This window comes from Wasmannia auropunctata, unplaced genomic scaffold, assembly GCF_000956235.1.
Source record: "Wasmannia auropunctata unplaced genomic scaffold, wasmannia.A_1.0 LD334309.1, whole genome shotgun sequence".
Lineage (NCBI taxonomy): Eukaryota > Metazoa > Arthropoda > Insecta > Hymenoptera > Formicidae > Wasmannia > Wasmannia auropunctata.
In genome coordinates this window covers 298,097-321,206 of record NW_012028581.1, presented here as the reverse complement: position 1 = coordinate 321,206, position 23,110 = coordinate 298,097, and the positions used below count along the sequence as shown (strand labels likewise).

Sequence of the window (23,110 nt, the reverse complement as noted above, 5' to 3'; positions counted from 1 at the left end):
CAGCGATATATCAGCTCGATCGTTTCACTTTTAATTAAGTATCTTGTCTTCCCACAAGATACTTAATTTTCCTCCTTCCGCGGCTTGGTGATTATCTATAAAGCATTCAAGAACAATTTGAAACTTTATTTTAATTAAAGAATTTTATAATTGTCTCATGATAAGTTGGTTTGCCATATATATACACATATATATCGTATTTATTCTCGCGTGACAATAGTGGACTTGACTAATCGCGATGATTCGATAAACAGCTGTTTCATTCACAGCGCTCTTGAGCTTGATTAATCGAGCATAATACGAGCATGTCTCCTTTACTATCGATCGTAAAAAAAGTCTTTTATTCGCGATATAATTATTTGAAAAGAAAAACAAAAAAACCGATGTCGCACTAACGAGTTGGCGCTCAACATTCTATAGAGAGAAACAGAGTTTATTTTAAGAATCTACGAAAATACGCATAACGCGCCTACATGTTCTCTTTCCCCTCCTCTCTCTCTCTCTCTCTTTAAGAAGAAGAAGAAGAAGAAGAAGAAGAAGATGATGATGATGACGAAGAGGCGGAGGAAGAAGCTTAGTCGTGGGTCGTTGCTCCATTATAGTCATGGCTTCTCAGAGATGTGAACTGATAGTGCCAGCGATCGTAATCATTATTTGTTTAGGTATATGTATGCAAATTGTACCATTTTCGTATCGATATTGAACTACTACAGGGTGTAAATATTATACATATCTGATATTTTTTCATAGATGTATCATCCATCGTCGCTACTGCCGCTGCCGTAGTGTGGAATCCGAAAACATCTAGGTGATTATTATTTTTTGTGTTAGTCTTTACACAAATATTTGCTCTTTAGGCTACTCTTTGCCTTTACTATAGTGTACCTTCAAGTATACAATTAGTCATTGAATTATCATATAAGTGAAAAATCATTTAAATTTCTTTCTCGCGTTATATATCGAAATAAATTAGTCTTTCTGTATACTACTACATTTGCGTTTGGTAATATACGCAATGATAAAATTGAAAATTTCTTTTTTTATCATATCGCTATGATAATATACATATCGATTATCCAATCTCCAAAGTTTACAATTCTTTATAAGATCCAAAAGATAATCCATTTACAATATTTATTACTACTTATTGTTTTATCGAAAAAAAGATGTTTGATATATTTTATCATATATGTTTATCATTGATGTGCGCACGAAGGGAAGTGCTTTATGCTGTGTGGGAAATATGCAGATTAATTTATTTTTATATCCAGATATCTGATCCAGATATACTTTCGATTACGCCGTAATTCAATATGCTGTCAGGAGTTTCTTGAACGACAAAAGTTTCTTAAAGAGATTAGTAATCACTAATGACATAAATCATTGTTTTTTTTTCTTTTTTTTTTTTTTTAGATACGTAGGTAGTTATAATTTGGACAAGGGACCGGTATTTTACGAGGCGTACTATCCGGACACTCGCGACGCTCATCAGGAAAAACGACGCTACTTTGATCGAAATACGATGTTGGAAACGAGTTTTCAGATGCCTTTCGAGCGCTTTGTATATTCTGAAACTGCGGATTATCCTATTTCAACCAATGAATCGTTTGCCGCTGTGGTTGATGATAAGGAGATGTTACCGAAAGAACAACGGAAAACGATAAAACCTCGACGCAATTACGACGCTACGAGTCATCTCGTATCTTTCTCCAATAAACATTCAACAATTTTCGACGATGATAAAAATTTGCAAGCTGCGAATATCGAGGAAATTTCCAAGCTCGTTAGAAGAGCGATTTCTCGTGATCTAGAGAATTGGAACGCTCTTGAAGGATATCTCGATCGTACTGTCCATCAAGATCGATCGATGCCTCAGCTGGACATGTACTCTAGAGAAATCCACAAAAGTGGAGATGGTAGTTACATATTTCCAATAAATAATCGTAGATTTATCGAAACGGATTCGTCGAAAAGGTCGAATTTCGGAGCGTTGTTGCCTCGAAAATTGGATGCGCGTGATGCAAAACAATATATATTTCGACCTATATATTTCGATGGAGTCGATGAAAGTACAGTAGGGAGCGAAATGAGCGCCAGTCGAACGCAAGCTATTGATACTATACCACCGCCGATCGATATTATCTCCAATTCATTACCTCCGGAGAACATTTTTCAACCACGGCCTCAATTAATCAGATACATGTTTTTTAAGAGACCAATACCTCCGCGGCTCGACGAACGCGGCGCCGACGAACAAGATGAGAAGACAATCGACCTGCAGTCTACACCACCAACTCACAATGACAATCTCATTCGTCAAGGAATCATCGATGACAAACGTGGCAGACGAGTAGGAGAAAATGTCAAAGTGACGTCTATCGAAATAAGCCAACTGCCACGACACAAAACGCGTCATCATCACGGCGAGTGGCTTAAACGAGATTATTCTATTCATCGTCATCGCTCGCAATCCGCTGCTTATCCGACTGTATCGTAGAAATAAAAACTTATCTTAAATTATTAAATTTATACCGGTTTCCGTTATCTCATCTATTATTAAATGATAACTGAATTGTGAATTGTATCATCTCAAACGCACTATTTATTGAATATATCTTGAACAATGTACATGCAACAATTATATATATTATATCTTTATAGCTTACTTATACTAAAAACATTTTCTGTTACTTATTTTTACGAGTTTGTTAGTTGTATCGCGGTTAATTCTAACAATACGTAAAAAAGCTCTCTTTGTCTAATATGTCATTTTATTACGCAAAGACGAATTTAATTCAATTAGATTAGCGCAACTTAGTTAATGATTCAATCGTTACATTTTTCTACATTAATCACACAGACTCGATGAAAATACATTTTATATATAATCTTTTATCAATTTTTAATCCAACTACAAATAATTACAGACCTCGGATTGTACGCACAGTGAAACAAGCGTGCGGATGTCTCTAATTTAAGAAATGTTTTTCCTGTACACTCCTAATAATTATCTATTAACCATAAAGATGTTAGAGGAATGTTTACATATAACTCGTTCTATAATCGTAATCCTAAGTTACTTGGGATGCTCATACGAAATGCTCATCGTAATGTAAACCAGAAGTAACTACATTCTTCTATGTCAATCATGCAGATAAATACAAGGATGAAATCGCAAATATTTTACAGAGCCTAGTCTACTGGAACACAACCTTTTTTGGTGAATAGTCTCAGTTAGCTACATCTATAATTTTATGATTTTTATTTCTTTGAGTTACTTCTTGAACGTTAAGCTAAAATTCTTATCTTAACGAAAAAAGTCTTTTTGCATCCCTATAAAAGAATGGATCTCTTATTCGATTAAAAAAAATAGCTATGACACATTTATGTACTAAATTGAAGAATAAAAGTATTCTTTCTACGCCACTTGCTTGTCTTAAAATCACTAGATTGGGCTTAATGTAGTAAAAGTGTAGAATATGCAACTATTGCAATTATTATTACTATGAGAATGATAGTTTCTGCAATTAAAAACATGGCAATTACAGATATGCAAGAATGTAAAGGTGTGTGTGTGTGTGTGTGTGTTACTTAGTTTTATATACATATATGAATCAGAAAATAACTAAATAGTACCTATGTCGGCTCGCATAGGCACTATTTAGTTATTTCTAATTTAGTCATAGGAGCTTTAGTTTCTTTAATTTAAATTTGTTTTTTTTACACACACACACAAAATTTCATGAAAACTCGTATTAGTTTTAATTTGTAAAAGTTGTGTGTGTGTGTGTCTGTGTACACACCTTTTAATTACGTGTCAGGATCAAATTTGCACAATAGTTTGCAAATACATTTCGTCGGAAACAATTCGTTATTCGTGTCCAGATATATGAGTAATCCAAGAATCCATTAGGCTTCAATTCTCGACTAGGTTGTTGTCTCATCTAAAAAATATTTTCTAATAAAGCATACATGTTATTTCTAATTTATAACGTATTAATTTTTATATTGTAAAATTGTAATTATATTGTATAATATTATCACACTATCAATCGCAATGTCTTTGCCAAAGATATTCATGCTATATTTACACTAGAAAGATTAATGGCAAGAGAAGTGAGAGACATTTAATTCACCTGTACGGCAATGTGGATAATTGCTTAATACAAAATTGCGTAAAATCTCATACGCTTTTTCCAAATTATCATTTACTATGACAACGTCAAAGTTACCAGGTGTTTCACCTGCAAGTAAATATGTAAATGTTAGATAGTATAAGTTTTAAATATAACTTTCTCGTAGTATTATAATTATATTATATTATGTAAAATACATACCATATTCTAGTTCAGACCTGGCAATCGATAATCTACGTTCCAAGGATTCTTTAGTTTCTGTATTTCTGGCCTTTAATCGTCGCTCCAATTCCACAATGGATGGTGGTTTTATGAATACGTAAAAAGGATTGAGATCGGTACATTTTATTTGTTTTACACCTTGTATGTCGATATCTAATACACATATCTTTCCCAAACGTTGGACCTCTTCGATCGCTCGTTTGCTAAAATGACGCTTGGGTTGTATCTTTTTTTGTTTTTGTGTGTTTTTTTTTACATATTTATCCAGTATTTATATTCATATTTACCTCGTCCCATATAGATTTCCGCTAAATGTAGCAGTTTCAATAAACTCGCCATTTTTTATTTGCTCTTGCATTTTTTCTTTGTTTGTGAAATGATAATGAATTCCATCTTCTTCGCCAGGCCGTGGCATTCTAGTCGTATGAGATACCGAAAATTTGAAGGTGTCAGGAAATTCATCAAACAATTGCTTTATCAAAGTACTTTTTCCAGTGCCCGAAGGGCCACAGAGTACTAATGGACGTGGACCTTTATGTATCATGCCGAAATAGCCTGAAACAGTACAGAGTTTTTTCCCCATCTAGCCTTTAATTTCATACTCAAACGCTTGGTATTTATGTGAGAGAGAAATGTGTCGTTTCGTTGAATCATCAGATTTAAATTTCTTGTGTTACAAAATACCATGTGAGCAAACCATGCATTCTGCATACCTATCTTTATTGTCCTAAACCATTGTATAGACATAGCGATTAAAAGGAGCGCCGACCACTCATGGCAAAATTCTGATTCTGCGTAACTCAATCATACAAGAATCAAATGAGAGAATATAATGGATTAGCGGATGCTAGTTCTACATGAAAAAACTTATGTATTTAAAAATTTATATTATAATATTATATGTAAGTTGCAGATTCTCTCGAGAAATAAATGATTATATATATATATATGCTATCGATCGATCACGTACCATCAAAATAGCTAAAACACTCAAAGTATTTAAGAAAAAACTACGTTAGATAAATTGCATAATTAAGATAAATATTTAATGTTTGAGCAAAGTAATATAAAAACGTAATTTTGAAAGTAAAAGCTTTGGTAAATTATGTGTAGCACGTTATAACAAAACGAGGATCTAACAAAGTTATGGATAGCATTTGAACACATTTGTTATATGTGTTATATGTGTAAGCAATTGGATTGCCTTAAAAATTATTGATCATATGTATATTCTAAATTAGCGCTTTGAATCAACTATATTCATGTTGAACTCAGTATTGTTGCATTAATAGTTTGCGTTCCTATTCTCGACGAGTCTCTTACCTGCAATAACAAAGAAAAAGAAGATTGAAAATTAACCAGATTATCAGTTCAGTTAAATGTAGGCTTACGATTATTCATAAATCGTTACTCAATTGTATATATTGAACATTTATATTGTTGTCGACAATCAGTGATGTCAATGATTCTCATTTTACCTTTAGCTCTCTATACAGGAACAACAAATAATCGCAGTTATAAGACAAAATACAAGCGACTACAACAAATTTAACCGCATCTAACCAACTAGACTACTGGCTTGTATGTACAGACTGTACATGTATGTATGTGTACATTACATACTAGTGTACTATACGAGCCGACACACCCAAATTGGTATATATACAGTATGCATACACTGCTTGACTGCTCACTGCACTGAGAAGGCTGAGGTCACTGAGGGTGAGGTGTGTGTGTGTGTGTGTGTGTGTGTGTGTGTGTGTGGTGAGGCTCAATAAATCGCTGGGTCACATAGACTGGTGACTTTACCGACGTGTTTGACTTGTTAGACACGTACAGACACGTCGGTAAGTTCATGTTACGATAGATAGCCAATTAGCTTTCGTAATTCTGTTATTATATGTATATTTTTGGACAAATAATTACCACCTGTTCATCATCCATGTGTGGTATGTGTAACCTTTACCTTTTCATCATTTTTCATGCTGACGCTCGACGCTCATTTTTAGCGTTAAAACATAATTTCGTTCTTATAAATTGTTGCAGTTTATTAAATATATTAAAGATATATATATATAGATTTACAGCGTATCGATGATTGATAATAATCGGCAATCGGTATTAGAGATGTTTCAATCCACGCGCCGTATCTTGCAATTATATGTATATAATTATATACAATATGTAATTATTATAATTATTGCGAAAATGCCGAAACTCCGTGGTATCGCTGGTTTATCGACGATTTGTGCGTGCATATGCATGTGTGTGACATTGATGTATAGTAGTGCGTAGATGTTACGTCTAATTGTAAGCCGATGTGATGTGTTTACTATACTTATCAATGTTGCACGCACATATAAATATGTAAGTTTCTATTACATATATATAAATATGTAATAAAAAACCAAAAAAGTAAATATCTAAATCTAAAAATTCCATGCTTTTTTCTCTATGAAATCTATACTAGTCTGTCAGTCCTTTCATAATTTCATAAAGTATGAATTGCATATAGCTTTTGTATCAAGTACATGTCACAACTTAAAATAGCTGTAGATGCCACATAAGAGCTAACAATTATAAAGCGGCGTCTACAATAAAACTTAAGATTAAAAAAATATGAATTTTCAAATTTTTTTCATTTCCGGCATAAGTAATATGTTTTTGAACTTTTGGCAAATATAATTTGTTGCCAATATTTCCAATTGCAATAAATGTTATAGGAATATATGTGTATGTGTGCGCGCGTGCTCGCATCTCTCTATTACAGATTAACAAATATAAATTTTGTACATTTTGTATATATATATATATATATATATATATATATATATAATTTATTTAACAAATCATTAAGCATTACAATAAAACGATGATTATATAATTTGTTTTGCAGTTACTGCAAACATCATCATACTTCTTTTAGAAATCAAACTCACGCACAAATATCGAGATCTTCATAAAATTACAAATCACGAGTTTAAGTGAAAATACAAGACACTTATTCGCGATATACATCAAGTAAAAAAATTAATTTTACTTAATTACATTGCACAGATAAAATTTTACATGTAATACATCGAAATATTTAAATTATTAAATAATTGATTAGTTTATTACAATTATCTCAGGCAACGTTTTTCCTCATTGGATAAATCTATGAAATATAGCACAAGTATAAAAAAAAAAAATTAAAAAATAACTAAGTGCTGCTTATTTTGACCATTGGAATCTTTTGCACTCTATTATGGAGCCATGGTAACACGACACACATAGGCACCTATGATATACAGCCTATGAATAGATGTATTAAACGCAATTAACTATAAATAAATATCACATTTGGCTCACTGTCACAAACGTTCTATTATATTCCGTTATACTTTCCACAATGACATTAATGTGGGCACTTTAAACTATTTTTGCTTGTACTTAAAAATATGATTTTGTTATCCTAAGTATTTTTCCATCTTGAGATAAAAGTTAAATCTGTACAAGAGATATTAAAGTTAAACTTGGGTGAGACCACTAGATTTGCCTTGTGTTCTGCGACGTGCCAATTCGGACATGACCACGGGACCAATATGCGGTGATCTCGGATTACTTGCTATTACTCTGTATGTCTCCGCGACTGCCATCTAAAATCAGAATTCATCATAAAATTACATTCCAATGTATAAATTTATGTTGAAAATGTATATACTGTGTATATAGAAAAGGAACTATAGGATGCTACGTGTGCATTTATCGATCTATTAACAACGACAGTTTGAAAGTATTACGAAATATTCGTGCAAGTGTACTATTTGTTATACTTTCGTATTTTGATAGCTATATATACACGCATGCACGCACGCACGCACGCACGCACGCACGCACGCACGCACGCACGCACGCACGCACGCACGCACGCACGCACGCACGCACGCACGCACACACAATATACACACAATACACACCTTTAAACTATGCGGATCTTTAATAACATCTGGCAATACTTTTGGATGGATACGATGTCGATTTACAATCCATGGATATTTTAAAATCATAGCTGCCGTAGGTCTTCGAGTGGGGTCTAAGTGCAGCATCCTCTTAACTAGTTCTTTAGCTTCATTGGAAACATGACACCATATTCCACTTTCCACGTCTATATATCCTGATCCAATACGATCTAATATATCGCTTGCACTATCTCCTGGGCTGTTACGGAAAGGCGTGTATCTATATATCGCATGATGAATGAAATTAGATCGATTCTAATCATATTATAATCGCATATATATGTAATAAGTAGACATTTTTTAAGTTTTCGCTTACCCAGCTAGCATAATGTACAATAAAACTCCGAGTGACCAAATGTCACACGCTGCATCATACCCTTGGCGTTTCAATACTTCGGGTGCTACAAAATTGGCTGTGTAACAGGGCGTCATTAGCAAACCGTTCTCCGCTCGTAATTGTGTTGCAAAGCCAAGGTCACATATACAGAGCGTCGTTGGATCACCGCCAGATTTCGTATATAGAATGTTTGATGGCTTTAAGTCTCTATGAACAACCTATTTTTTTTTTCCTTTCTTTAAGTAACAATTCATTCCGTTTCGTCGTATGTATATAGATGAATTTCCATGTGTATACACGTACAGATAAATGTACAAATTGATATTGACTATACTATGCAAAACCGTATTGTATTGCACATTTAAAGATCGCGCATACTTACTCCGTTCTCGTGCAAATAATGCACCACACTTGTGACAGTGTAAATGACTTCGGCAGCTTCTCTTTCGGTAAAATTTCGTCTCTGTAGCAAACGATCGAGGAGTTCACCACCGCGTAAAAGTTCCAATACGAGATACACTCGTTTATCATCTTCGTGAACCGCTCTCAATGTTACGATGTGGGGATGCCTACCGTATCGTAATAGAATTTCTATTTCTTCCGTCGGATCTCGTTTCGATTTTTCAATCACCTATTTCGTTGAGTTATTTTTAGCTCTCTTTCTACTTTTGCCTCGTAAGTAAAAATATCTCTTTAAAGATACATTTTTACTTCAAGTTTTATACAGGATTTATATTACCTTTACAGCATACTCCATCTTGGATGTTGTATGAATAGCCAAGTATACCACGCTGTAGCTTCCTCTGCCAATTTCTTGTTTAAATTCATATTCGTCAGTTATGGAAACAGGATTAACATAGGTTGGAAAAATAGCACTAATGTTATCGTAGTTTCTATTATATTCCGGCAGAGACATAACGTGCTCCGCATCCGCGAGCAAACATGGTGCGACAAAACTGAATCCGCGAAATAATTCATGAGCGTTTGCACTAGGTGGTACCCCAGGAGAATCTGAAAATGCCCGAGTATCTTTCGTAAAAAGAGATAAGAGAATAGCACATATTTAATTGGTATTATTAATTTGAGAACTCTACTACTGTCTACTGCGTCTACTTCTTCCTTTTCCATTTGTATCTTTCAGAAGGATTTTACCTTTAGGTGTCTTGCAAGTAAATTCATTATCAAAGTAAAACGCATCGTCCTCCCTAACAGCTGGTTTAAATGGCGGTCTTATATCTTTTTTATAAAGAGCATCCCAATCGATGGTAGCAAAGAAAATGTGACTTTTAATTTCTTCCACCCCACCTAAGAGAAATAAAGAGTGTATTGCATAAAGCATCTGATGTGCTAAAGTACCTACATACATGAAGACAGCGCGAGTGTGTGCGTTGTCACTCAAAGTCACCCGCACAGAGTGGTTACTTCTTCAAAGTACGTGAAATTAAGTTAAGATAATTCAGAGCAATAAGTCAGTTTTACATTACCAGATCCAAGACGATTTGCCGGATTTCTCTTAAACAATACTCTCAGAAGCGCTTGCGCTTCCGACGAAAGATTGTGCGGCATCCCGAGTTTAGCTTTCAATATTTGTGTCATCGTTTCTTTACGATTTGCACCTTGGAACGGGAGAGCGCCTGTTAGCATCTCAAACTGAAAATATCAAAATGTTACACACAACGCTCAACGCTTGACCTCCGTTAGATTTTCATCTATGGTGTAGTATAAATTTCAACCCTAACCATTAAGACACCGAAACTCCACCAATCTGCTGCAAAAGTATGTCCTTTTCTGTTGACAATTTCCGGTGCCATATATTCGACAGTGCCACAAAACGAATACGCTTTCGAATCGTCTAAAGGTTGTTTGCTTAAGCCAAAATCCGTTAAAGATATATGGCCTTCAGTATCTAACAAAATACTATTGTACAGAAAAAAAGTTTTTAAATTAAATATTTTAATAGCTGATATTTCTGTTAAAGAACCGTAGTAGTACAATGACACACAGTATATGGCAGTATAAATGCAGATACAAACTTTTCGGGCTTCAAATCTCGATAAATAATTCCGAGTTTATGTATATGATCCAGTGCGAGTGCTAGTTCGGCTAAATAAAATTTGACGTCGTCTTCCGTAAACATTACCTGAAACAGTAATTATAAAAAAATTTTGAAATATATATAAAATTATGAATATATTTGAGCTTATTTTGCTTGCGACGATTGCATTTTCTCGCAAAAGAAAATGTAATTCTCTTGAACAAATTTGAAATGTGCTCGAGTTCTCACTTAATTATGCTAATTGTCAAAAAGTATAGGCAACATTGAAATCTAGCCATTTCCAAGCAACACTCGTTACCTCTTTAGACAATCTGGAAAAGAGATCACCACCTTTTAGAAAATCTAGAATTAAATAAAGCTTCCCTTCGGTTTGAAAAGCATAATGTAGCCGAACAATAAATGGATGTTCTACATCTACCAATATATTTCTCTCCATTTTGGTTCTGACTCTATCACGAACTAAAGAGAAGAGAATAATACGATGATTACAATAATCCATAACATTTGCAACACAATAATATTTCTAGATACCTTTTAAGGTCGCCTTCTTCAAGACTTTCATAGCATACAGAGTCCCGCTATCTTTTCCAACAACTTTTCTTACTAAAAATACCTATAAAAATATCAACAGAAGAGATCAATTAAAATAAAATTTTATATGTACAGCATAATATGAAGTATAGAAAAGTGTTTAAAAGATACTATAATATACATTTGGTGCATATATGCATGCATTATATATGCGCATGCATACATATGCGCAATACAGTGTTCACATTATCTTCTTGTTACGTCTGATTCACTATTCTTACTTTGCCAAAGGATCCTTGACCAAGTACTTTTAATAATTCAAAATGAGATGGTTCCGCTTTCTCATAACCATCCCTCGCCATGTCGCGTACTTCAATTTCATGAGATTCTGAGCAACCATTTGATCTTTCAATTAAATTTCCTTGAGTAATCATTGTTTCTTCCTGATTTTCAGCTGGAAGAATCTCTGTACTTTGCTAAACAGATGCAAAACAGGTATGGAAAATTCAAGTATTTTTCAAAGTGATATACTTTCCAATCTCGAATGTTAAAGCAAAGAAGATACAGAAAGAATAAGAACAATCCGTCATGAAAATCCGGCAGCAATGCTTTGAAATTTGCTGTTTCCCAAGAAAATTCCAAGAATATTGCAATTCAAAAAAAATGCTGACAATGAGAGAAATTAAGAGTTTTACCTTTTCATTTGTACGATGCTCGGTCCAAGGAGCCGTTAGAGTTGCCAACGGCATTATATCTAAAATTTTGCTTATTTTCGGAATTGCAAACGTTTCCGTGGAACACGTGTTGTCTTATTACAACATGTACATACAAGCGTTTATCTGCAAAAAGTAACTTTATTACTTGACTTTGATCGACAAGCCAACAGCAGAGCTCCACACCACACAGCAACTACTTATTAATCGCTCTATGCATATAAAGGTGATCTATACAACAGGGGTGTACTAACCTGTAAACCGTGAGAACTGGACCAATCATAGACGATTATTTTCCTCCTCACATTCGATTGTGATTGGTCAATTGAATTTCTTACGCGCATGCAGACTTTAGGGTGCGTTCCCAATGAGCGCGTCACGCGAGTTAATCAATCAAAATATTTCATTTTACTGCGCGTCATTTGCCGCGTGACTCCTTGCGCGACGTATCGATTAGGTTATTCGATATTTTAGAGATATAAAAGAATCTTGTTATGAAAAATCCCGGATCGCGCAGCAAATTACGCAATAAAATGGGATGTTTTGATTGGTCAATTCGGATGACCCGACGCGTGACGCGCTCAGTGGAAATGCATCCAAAGTGTGAATTCTCCCTAAAACGAAAGATACCATGTCCTAGAATATTTCTTACATTTTTTAGGGACTTTTGGAAATCGTGAACAATTTTTGTGTGATGGCACTGGCGGCTATCGTTGGTATCATAACCTTGTCCGATTAACGCGACGATTAACGCGCGGTATGTATTAATAATGATTTGCCGGTCATTTTGAAACAATTTTTTGTTAAATTTATTATTACGTTGCGTGTACTCAGTAATATCGAGTCAGTGTCGATATCTTTTTCGCGTCGGTTTTGTCGTTTTTGTTATCGCTGCGGTTGCGTCGCCGTCGTCGTCGTCGTCGTCGTCGTCGCCGCCGCTGCCGCCGCCGCCGTCGTCGTCGTCGCCGTCGCCGCCGCCGCCGTTGTCGTCATCAACATCATCATCGTCACTGTTATCATAATCATCATTATTGTTGAAGCATTATTTTAATTGAAACATAGGAAAGGTTAGTTCTTCGACGATGGGAAACGTTCACACCTGCGGCCCAAACGAAGCTCTTGTGGTATCAGGTAATTTAATTTTACAAGTGTTATTAACACAATTTCAAGCACTACGATGTTTTTTTTTTAAACTATGTTGCTTGATATAACAACAATATTATTAGTCTATTGCTCTTGGTAGTGACAGTAATTTCTTTGTATGTAGTTTGAGTATATACAGAGATTTTCGTTTATAAAATGAAATATTACAAATTTTTGATCGCAAATCTGGTCGATTATATCAATAGTTTAACTTGATGTAAAATAAAACTTGTTGGCAAAATTTCTGTTAAAATGAGAGTAACAAAGAGAAAGTTTATACGATAATGTATTCCATAAGAAATAGATATTTATAAAACAGAACATATTTTCATCAGAGAAAAAGGTAGATTTCCTATCTTAATATGTATCTTTAGTATTTTTTTCTAAAAGACAATTATTTTGTTAAATAAAGATAAGACTATCTAAAAAATAATAATCTCGCGTTGAATGCCTAAACTGCAGTGCCTATGAAATATCAAGAGCTTATCCAACTTTACTAAGTAATGAATCTCTTTGTATGAATGCATACTAATTAATTATCAGTTATTGTTAATGATTATGTGTATGTATTATGAATTTTTTTTATTGAATTTCAATATTCCATAGATATTGATAAATTTCAGTTAATTTTTAAACCAAAGGCGTGTGTTTTTAATCTGTCTAGTGAGACAAGCAGATGCATTTTACAGTTTCCACTATATTAATAATAATAATGGCATTGTGTCTAACATAATTGATTTGTACTATTTGCATTCAATGCATTATGTATCCTTAATTCAAATGCATTAATAATTAGAATTCTATTACATAAGTATGATAAAATTTACAGTATATACATTCTACTATACTGTATAATACTTTATAGATTGAAATAAATTAGAAATTAGGTATATCAATATATTATTGTTATCAATGTGTATATTATTAGATAACAGATAACAGAAATATTGCTTATAATGCTTACATGAAACTTATAATAAATTACCATTTTTGTTGCATGCTTGTAAACTAGTCACGAGTAGTGGTTAGAACGAAAAGAAATCGACTGTTAGCACACTAAACTAAAGCAACGCGACGTAGTGACATATGCTGTTTGAAGTTATAAATCTTTAATAAAATTTGGTTCAACAAAAATGCAGTGATAAAATCGATTGACAAGCTGAAAAACATGTTGAAAATTGAAAAACTAGATAACGCGTTTTCCAAGATACACTAACATACAAATTTTACCTACAATTTTCTAAAGTGACATTTAATTTTGCTAATAATTCTCTAATAAACTGACATTTAATTTTAAATAACATGCCACAACTTTTTTAAAGCCGTAATTACACAGGTTGCGGGCTTGATTGCAGTTGGAGTTATGGAAAAGAATTTAATTTTAAATGTGTTATTTATTTAATTCTTACATGACAAAACTTGATGATGACATATATTTCATTAAAGCATTTTTACTCCGTGTAATTTTCAATAGGTTACGTGTTATATTATCAAGTATTATAATTTACAATTGTGCATTTTAAGAATGCACAAAATTGTTAAGAAAATTTGAAAATAAATTGTTTAATTTTACAAAGAGAACAACACAGACAGTTTTTCTGAATGTTTTCTTTGCCTCTCTAGATGTTATCTATCTTATGTCAGTTTTGTGGGGATAAATAGGTGGCAAGAGGGGAAACTATGACTCATCTCTCCTCTTTTACGTCACAATATAAACACACTACTGACAGGCGACACTTATTCTCTATTAAAGAATATTTTTCGTTTTTTTTCTTGTAATATCGCTTCTATCATTAATTAATCCATTTGTAAATACTTTGTGCTACGCGACACACAAAGCAGAATAAAATACGAACGTATTCTGCTGCAATGACAAAATTGCGTCACTAACGAGAACGATCGATGCAACTGAACGCTCGTCCTCGACAAATATTCTTGAGTAATAATTATTAAACAACAAATTCCTATCAGATTCCCGATTACTAACAGATTAAAATAACACGATGAAAACTGGCGATGAGAATCAGCACGATTAATAATACGCATAATTTAATAATATAAAAACATAGTTTTAATCTTACGTTTTAATTATTAAGACGTTTCGACTGATATTCTCAGCCATCTTCAGTGACATAAAACAATATAAGTAAAACTGTGGTCTCACATGTTTATTTTTAACATGTGTGCGACTTGTTGCAATCGGTTAGTGAAAGAACTGGCCAGATTCCTCACCAATGTCCAAACGTTAAAACGCTGGATGTATTGTATGGCCTCAAAAAGTTATAATAAAAATGACGAACGAAAAAACTATGAAAAAACTAGACAGATGGTGACTCACCTCCGACACAACAGAACACACATAATCGCATTGTCGTATAAATATATAAATTGATAATTAATAAATAATGTAATAAATAAAATAAGATGTCCATTAAACTCTTAAGCCTAAAGTATGGCGATGTAAGTCAAGGCTAAATGTAATTAATTTATAAAAATGCTGAGAATGTCAATCGAAACGTTTGAATAATTGTGAGATTAAAACTCTATATTTTTTGTATATTATTAAAGTGTGTATTATTAATCATTGGCTGATTGTCATTGCTAGTTTTCAGTGTGTTATAATAATTATTATACTACATCCGAGCATTAACATTGAGTGTGATAGTTATGTATATCGCGTCAATAATCATTTTACTTGATTATTGATGTTTATAACAATTAAGTAATAATTGAATGAAGACGTAATAATTGACTTGAATCTTTTATTTAATTGAATATGATTGAAAAAAAATATTAACTAAAAAGATACAGATACCATTTTTTTCCCTTTTTTTTCTGTTTTTTTTTTTTAAACTTTAGCATGAATAATCGTTCTTGACAAGAAAAATTGACAATTGTATTCGATTGTCTGTAGCTATCTTGAACTTGTTGGGGATTTTAGAATCACAGACTGGCTCATAATTTTTCGAGCTGTTTACAACACACAAACACACACATACACACGCGCGCGCGCATAAAAGTTATCGATAGCTTATATACATGTACATCATACATTGAGTGGAAAATACCCATAAAGTATGTGCAATCGCTTCAGATGCCTATTTACACACGTCTGTTTTTTTAACAGTAACCTGAGAAATTATGCAGTATTATCCGTATACACGTTTATATTCGTCACTAATTTAAAACGCTAGGAGATCGACATGAAATTGTCTAACAACAATCTTATTAATTCTTTTGTTATTTTATTTTGTTACATTAATTCTTTCTCGTTGCCAACTTGAGCAACAAAAAATTGAGCAAAAAAGAGTTATATGCATTCCTTTTCTTAAACGTTCAACGTTGCTTCGATAACAATGCTGTGTTTAATGTTGACTACCATTCTCCATACGATTTTCCGAGCCTCTTGTAAAAAAGCGAATTTTACAACGCGCTCTTCCAAGTTTCCTTGATCATGTCCGCGGCTTTTTCGCCGATCATATATATTCCTGCATTCACATGGCCAGTAGGCATCATTGGCATGATTGAAGCGTCCACTACTCTGAGTGCCTTGATACCGTACACTCTTAGCTGCGGATCCACAACCGCGTAAGTGTCCGTTCGAGGTCCCATTTTAACAGTCCCTATCTCGTGATTCATCATAGATGGCAGATGCTTGATAGCGCAACGCCAATAATCATCGGAAGCGAATTCAAATTGTCTACAGCCAGGTATTTTAATATCGTGCAATCGACTGCCGTAAGCCTGAAAGGCTTTGGTTCTGGATATGTTGATGGCGTGTTTTACTCCCTCGAGAATAATCTCTAGATCAGCCGGGTGGCTGAAAAAGTTTGGATCCATTTTAGGTGGCTCAAATGGATCTTTTGATCGTAACGTGAGACGACCGACGCTTCTGGGAGATTGAACGATCGGCCAGATCGACCAGGCCTCCTGATTTTCAATGGGTTTATAGATAGCGTCGTACAGATCCTCTGAAATTCTTAGACCCTTCTTCAAAATCTGACCGTTGTCCGAATGTATAGAACCAGATACAAAAAGAAGTTCAACGTCCGGTTTTTCGTCAGAAGCGTATTTAGTTCTCATAAATGCCAGTGCCTCGGCACCTCCTGGAATCGTCATCAGGCCGTCTTTGTGTAGAAGGTACTCTAGGAACACGCTCGGCCGAAGCAACTTATTCTGCAGCAGTGACACGCTCTGATTCACCATGAAAGTCAATCCCAAGAAACCGATATGCTCGTGCATGCTATAGCCAACCTTAGAGTCCTGAATCACCGGGATGTTGAGCTCTTCAAGATGCTCCCTTGGTCCAATTCCTGACAGCATTAACAATTTCGCCGAGTCGATCGTACCGGCTGATAATAAAATTTCTTTCGAGCAGATTATCTTCTTCCATACGTTGTCCTTGACGTACTCAACACCGTAAGCGCGCTTGTCCGCGTCGATTAGTACTTTGGTCACTCTAGCACCGGTAATAATATCCAAGTTTGGTCGATTGATTCGCTCGAGATAGGCCTTGGCGGCGCTGCAACGCGTTCCATGATCCATGTTTACCTGGATGTATGAGAAACCTATTTGATCTTGGCCATTGTAATCGACGATTTTATATCCCAACTCCTGGCCGGCATTTAGAAACACGGTCGCCAGTTTTGTGTGATATGGCACATGTTCTACGCACAGATAACCGTTTTCATTGTGATATGAAGAATTCTTGATACCTGAGCATAGAAATAATAGGTCAATGGCATCGAAGTCATGGCTTAGTACGGTATTTAAAAAAGTGATTCAATCTAAATCAAACTGATTGATCTGTTGTAACTCTCATCGTGATCAATGTTCTCTGCGCTCTCTTTTAGTTTTAAGATTATTTTGTTTGACTAAATCAATCTGTGAAATTTAAGCTTGAAAAGTTTGAGAAGAAAAACAGGAATGTGTATATTATTTATGAGAAAATCTTTAGAATGCGAAATAGAAAAAACTCATTATTTTCTTCGATTATGAGAAAAACAATTTTATCATCCTAAACTGGCAGTAGAATTTAAGCAGTTGGAATTGCATACATTTGTAAAATGTATATATTGTTTATGTTAATCATAACTTCAGTTTGCATTGAGATTTTGCCATAAAATTGATGCCTCAGTTTTTCTTAATTAAAAATATATGGAGTATTTAATTTAATCACCTCTGCATACACCCTCCACTTATAGACAATATAAGATTTTACACAAAGAATCAAGGAACCATCTTAAATAACTAAATTGCCTAATAAAATATGAGATTTACATGTTTATAGAGTAGTTTGTTGTAATGTATATGTAAGAAACTTTGATAATCCATTAGGCAATCTGAAAAGACTAATTGCAAATTAGAAAAGAGAAGAATAATATCATACAAGTACCTGGTACATTAAATCTTTCACTTTTCTTAAAATACGGCAAAACGTCCGCGTAAGACCAGCCCACGTTGCCCAAACTAGCCCATTTGTCGTAGTCAAACTTGTTTCCACGTGTATGGATCATATAGTTCAAGACACTCGTGCCACCCATGGCCCTACCCCGCGGCCAAGCGCACTGATGATTTATCATCCCCAGACAGGCATTCTTCTGAGGCTCTACGTTGTAACCCCAATTGTAATTAGTTAATTGAAACAAGCCGACGAATATCGGAATCTGATTCAACAGGTTTGGCGCATATCCCGCTTCCAGTAATAGAACTCTCCATCTCTTGTTCTCCGATAGACGATTGGCTAATACGGAACCTGCCGATCCAGCTCCTACGACGATAAAGTCATACCTGGTATTACTTGTAAATCCGTACTCTTTTCCAGATGTATGGATATAATTCTTGACGATGTCTAGGAAATTATGAGCGCTGCCGGTCGCTACGATAATGATGAACGGCCACAATATCCTCATACTGTACAAGGTTCTGTAAAATGATAATTTTAAACGCACCTTACACACACGCGCGCGCTCAAACACACACACACACACATACACACAAATAAGATTTATAGCCGACCGCCAGTCGGTCAGCCTGGTATAGATATATTATTATGTAATTATATTCTTTCACTATACCTATATGCTTGCCCTGTGTAATATGAAAATTACATTGTTATCTTTATATTTCTTGATCACTTTTGATTGTGATTCTACGTGTAATATTTAAAAAACAATATATTTCATTCAGTATATACACAAGGTCCCCGGAAACTTGTCTATTTAAGGTACTATTTCATGCTGACGCTCGACGCTCATTTTTAGCGACAGATTACATGATCAAAACAGATTACATGATCAAAATTGACGACAATACCAAGCATCAATTTTGATCATGTGATCTGTTTTGACTCTAAAAATGATCGTCGAGCGTCAGCATGAAAAGGTACCTTTATAAATAGATTACCAGCTCGTTATTGTAAACAATAAAAAAGTCAGGATAAAAGGCTAAAGATGCCAAAAGCGAGTTTTTATATGCGTCGATTTTAATTTTACTAACGATTGAAAAAAGCTAAAACTAGTTTCGCTTTATTTATATGACTTGAATATTGAATTTTATTAACTGACATTTGTATTTCGCTTGTCCCTGGCCTTTTATCCTGACTTTTTTATTGGAATTTTTCTTGTCTATTTAGTTTTTATCTTTTCATGCACATGTAATTCTTTCCGCTATTCTCTGGGATTTCGATCATAAACTTTAATAATTTCTTTATAATTCGGTAATACATACCGTTTATGTGATATTAACGAATCACCGGAACAGTCGTTTTTCGCATGTAGATCCGCGCAATCCTCCTTCTTGCCGAGTAAGATAACTTCTCTGCCACTTTGGAACGACAGCCCACGACCGACCACTCTCCGTTTCGGGATCCACAAGAGAAATGCACTTTCTCGTCTCGTTCACGTAATACTTATCGGACTCGAGTAACGTATTTGGACCGAGACCCCTCCTCGAATTGTTAGTGAATTGTCGTTTTATTGTTCAAACATTTACATGTTTTAATAGTAATGTGTGACTTAGTGCAAAATTGACAATCCGTCATGCAATAATGAAAGAGTTTGAATATCAAAGACTTACAAATAAATCAAGTGAAGAGAAAACTATAGATACTTACACACATTGCGCGCGCGCGCGCGCGCGCGTGTGTGTGTATGTGTGTGTGCGTGTGGTGTGTGTACACGAGTCAATTTGTGACACAGATTATAATATATAATAGTTTCCATTTCTCCATTTTGCAATTGTGTGTGAACTTTTTATGTTTATTTAAATAACTATTTAAATTTAAATTCTGATAACATTTATTTGATAAATTTTTGAATAATAATTTACATTTATTATAATTACAAGTGATATGTTTTCGATTATTTTTCGATTTACATATTTCTACTATTGTTCAGTGAAAGATTGTTTAACAAATTTATAAAAACATTGATTAGTAAAGTTGCATCAGTATTTGCCAAATTATGAAACATGTCACGTTTTGTTTTCACCGCGATTACTGTCAAGGCTATGAGATTGTCAGTACTGGTTAGGAGAAGCATTATTAACATACTTGAATATTTTTGATCAAATATTTTTAGTAACTAACTTGTCTATTTGAAGATATACTTATATATCTGAAAGAGTTGCAAATACTGTTTAAGTAGAAATATAAAAAAATAGAAAAAATTTTTGCTTAATATTTTATAATTACGAAATATAAAATTATATATAGCACAAATGTAAGAGAGTAGAAAGCGATTATTCGCTTTTTCTAACATTTGAAGACGTATTTCAACTTTAATTGTACAATAAATTTGAAAATATACCTATATAATTTTGAAAAATTTTTCTACATAATGGAATAAATGACAGAAAATAAACACAGATAGAACAAACATTAAGAATTTTACTTCTCTTATAAATTTATATCAAGATAAGGATAAATAGATTGTCATAGTATAATATTATCTCGTATTATATATAAGTTTTGTTCGAATGAAATGAATGTGATTATATATCTATATTTACTGAAGAACGATACATCTCTTATTTGTTGCTGTTAATTGTTTGCAATCCACGCACGATTGCAAAATCTTTCTATATACGTTTACATAATGACTCTTGATTTCGTCCAGAATTTTAATAGGAGAATTATTCGGGTCAAGGAGATATCAATTTAATTTGGTAACGAATTGTGGTTGGTATTTATTTAATGTACAGTAACTTACAAAAATATTTTTACTCTTTCAGTTGATAATTCCAAGCGATTTAAATTTAATAAAATGAATATAACCAAAATATATTATAAATTGAATTAATCTTCCACAGAATTAACAACGCGCAAAAATATTGATTTTAAATTATGTCAAAATATTCGCAAATTGAATCTACCTCGTCATTCGTTCTTACCTGAAGTAATATTTATGTGAATGGATACAGGAAGATTTTGCAATTATCTGTGGATTTCACAAAATGTTAACAGCAACAAATAAGACTTATTGTCGTTTAGTAAATAATCACATTCGCTTTATGTGTCACAATATTTTCTCTACCTCGTCTTTTGTTCTTTTGTATTAAATATTAATATTCTTTAATACATCAGCAATATCTCGTCTCTAATCAATATCAAAACTAACAATATTAGATCGAAAAATTAATACAATTTCCATAGCAGATAATTAAGTTATTAATTTCACAAACAAAAATTTTAACTTTTAAAGTTTTTAATCTTTAATGTAATATAAATATTTGTAAACGTGCATTGATATTTGAAAAAATAAAATTAAATGAATTTTCGACGAATTATTCAAATAATCTATTATTATTAGCTATAATTATTAGTTGCAGAAATGTATCATTGTAAATTTTTAATAATTGAAAAAATTCAGTAATAAATGGTTCACAGTTAGAAATGTAAATGATTTGTAAATAATTATATGCTGCAAATAATTTCAATAAAGAAATAAACGTAAGAAAATCTATTAAAAAATTTTAAGCGAACACAGGTTAGATTTTAGGTAGCTTCTTCTCCGCGAAAGTTTTTTATTTACTAAACGAATTGTGTAATAAATTGTGAAATAAATTAAAGTGTTTAGAATTCAAAAATATTCGAAAAATATATATTAATAAAAATATAGGATTTTTGTTGTGTGAAGAAGCCAAAAACCTGTAATATCTTTTTAGGATAAAAAGATCAAAGTAAATTGTATAATTGTTAGTGAAAATAATATGAATAATACATATTTCTTAACGCGATTTTTGTATTATATAAACTGTCATAAGCATGAATATTTATGTATGTACAATATTTGTATGTATGAAGAAACAACATGTACGCATACATGTACAGTCATGGACACATCGGTTGCGACACTTTCTTTTTTATACGTTTCAAAACGCACTAATATTTTGCAAATGCGGACCACGATTGGTGTTATATTGTCTCTAGACTAAAGGTAGTAAGGTAAACGTACCAGTGACTGAACATGTATCTGAACACGTGCACAAAATTTATTAATCTCAAATGCTTTTTTTATTATGTATATCAAAATTTAATTGTTGAAATATTTAAAGATTACAATTAAATTATAATATTACGAAGAAAAGCATTTAAAAATGAGTTTTTGTGCTTGTTTTGTGTACTTGTTCAGCTATAGATACACGTTCAGTCACTGGTACGTTTACCTTACATTGTGGTTCGCATTTGCAAAATATTAGTTATCTATAAAGTATATATTGTATATATTAAATATATATTAGAAACCTATAAAAAAAAAGTGTCGCAACCGATGTGTCCACGACTGTACATACAATACTGGCAAGATCTTGACATAAATCTGACTGAACAGTTTTATGACTAAAAATTAAGAGAAAAGATGAAAGATATATCAAACCATAAAATAAATTTTTAAGGCTTACGTCTTAATAATAATAATAATAATAATTTCCTGTTTCATAATTTGGATTACATTAAAAAACAGAATATACAT

General features: G+C 33.2%; 5 protein-coding genes across 9 annotated transcripts in view; 2 read left to right on the top strand and 3 right to left on the bottom strand.

Moving 5' to 3' along the window:
• Nucleotides 1-278, top strand: part of LOC105458802 — a 1,813-nt gene extending 1,535 nt beyond the window's left edge. The window contains exon 3 of the mRNA XM_011704352.1: nt 270-278. Within this exon, the coding sequence (XP_011702654.1) occupies nt 270-278 (9 nt within the window). The remainder of the gene's footprint in view (nt 1-269) is intronic.
• LOC105458797 overlaps nt 1-3,421 on the top strand; it is a 9,585-nt gene extending 6,164 nt beyond the window's left edge. Inside the window, exons 2-4 of the mRNA XM_011704346.1 lie at nt 514-662; nt 751-808; nt 1,414-3,421. Of these exons, the coding sequence (XP_011702648.1) occupies nt 605-662; nt 751-808; nt 1,414-2,497 (1,200 nt within the window). The 5' untranslated portion in view covers nt 514-604 and the 3' untranslated portion in view covers nt 2,498-3,421. The remainder of the gene's footprint in view (nt 1-513; nt 663-750; nt 809-1,413) is intronic.
• LOC105458798 (guanylate kinase) lies at nt 2,580-6,068 on the bottom strand. Of its 4 annotated transcripts, XR_975581.1 has the most exons (7): nt 5,837-6,068; nt 5,072-5,149; nt 4,646-4,913; nt 4,338-4,561; nt 4,137-4,244; nt 3,804-3,944; nt 2,580-3,521 (listed from the first exon to the last, which is right to left on the bottom strand). XR_975581.1 is itself a non-coding variant. In XM_011704347.1 (6 exons), the coding sequence occupies exons 2-6, from the start codon at nt 5,103-5,105 to the stop codon at nt 3,928-3,930; spliced, it is 651 nt and encodes a 216-aa protein (XP_011702649.1). In that variant the 5' UTR covers nt 5,106-5,149; nt 5,837-6,068; the 3' UTR covers nt 2,580-3,927. The 4 variants fall into 4 exon arrangements, 1 of the variants encoding a protein (XP_011702649.1); XR_975582.1 differs by lacking the exon at nt 5,072-5,149 and having other exon boundaries at nt 5,837-6,066; XR_975583.1 differs by lacking the exons at nt 5,072-5,149; nt 5,837-6,068 and adding an exon at nt 5,682-5,818.
• Nucleotides 6,069-7,533: 1,465 nt separating this feature from the next.
• Nucleotides 7,534-12,231, bottom strand: LOC105458794 (ribosomal protein S6 kinase 2 beta). The gene is made up of 13 exons (XM_011704344.1): nt 11,979-12,231; nt 11,565-11,759; nt 11,284-11,365; nt 11,051-11,211; nt 10,730-10,836; nt 10,436-10,613; nt 10,181-10,346; nt 9,849-10,001; nt 9,436-9,707; nt 9,079-9,327; nt 8,676-8,914; nt 8,318-8,579; nt 7,534-7,996 (listed from the first exon to the last, which is right to left on the bottom strand). Exons 1-13 carry the CDS (start codon nt 12,030-12,032, stop codon nt 7,868-7,870), a joined length of 2,247 nt encoding a protein of 748 aa, XP_011702646.1. The 5' UTR covers nt 12,033-12,231; the 3' UTR covers nt 7,534-7,867.
• A 2,282-nt stretch (nt 12,232-14,513) lies between these two features.
• Nucleotides 14,514-20,086, bottom strand: LOC105458791 (glucose dehydrogenase [FAD, quinone]-like). 2 transcript variants are annotated; one of them, XM_011704339.1, is made up of 3 exons: nt 19,869-20,086; nt 18,535-19,064; nt 14,514-17,854 (listed from the first exon to the last, which is right to left on the bottom strand). In XM_011704339.1, exons 2-3 carry the CDS (start codon nt 19,049-19,051, stop codon nt 16,563-16,565), a joined length of 1,809 nt encoding a protein of 602 aa, XP_011702641.1. In that variant the 5' UTR covers nt 19,052-19,064; nt 19,869-20,086; the 3' UTR covers nt 14,514-16,562. The 2 variants fall into 2 exon arrangements, with proteins under 2 accessions (XP_011702641.1, XP_011702642.1); XM_011704340.1 differs by lacking the exon at nt 19,869-20,086 and having other exon boundaries at nt 18,535-18,747; nt 18,930-19,020.
• Nucleotides 20,087-23,110: the final 3,024 nt, after the last annotated feature.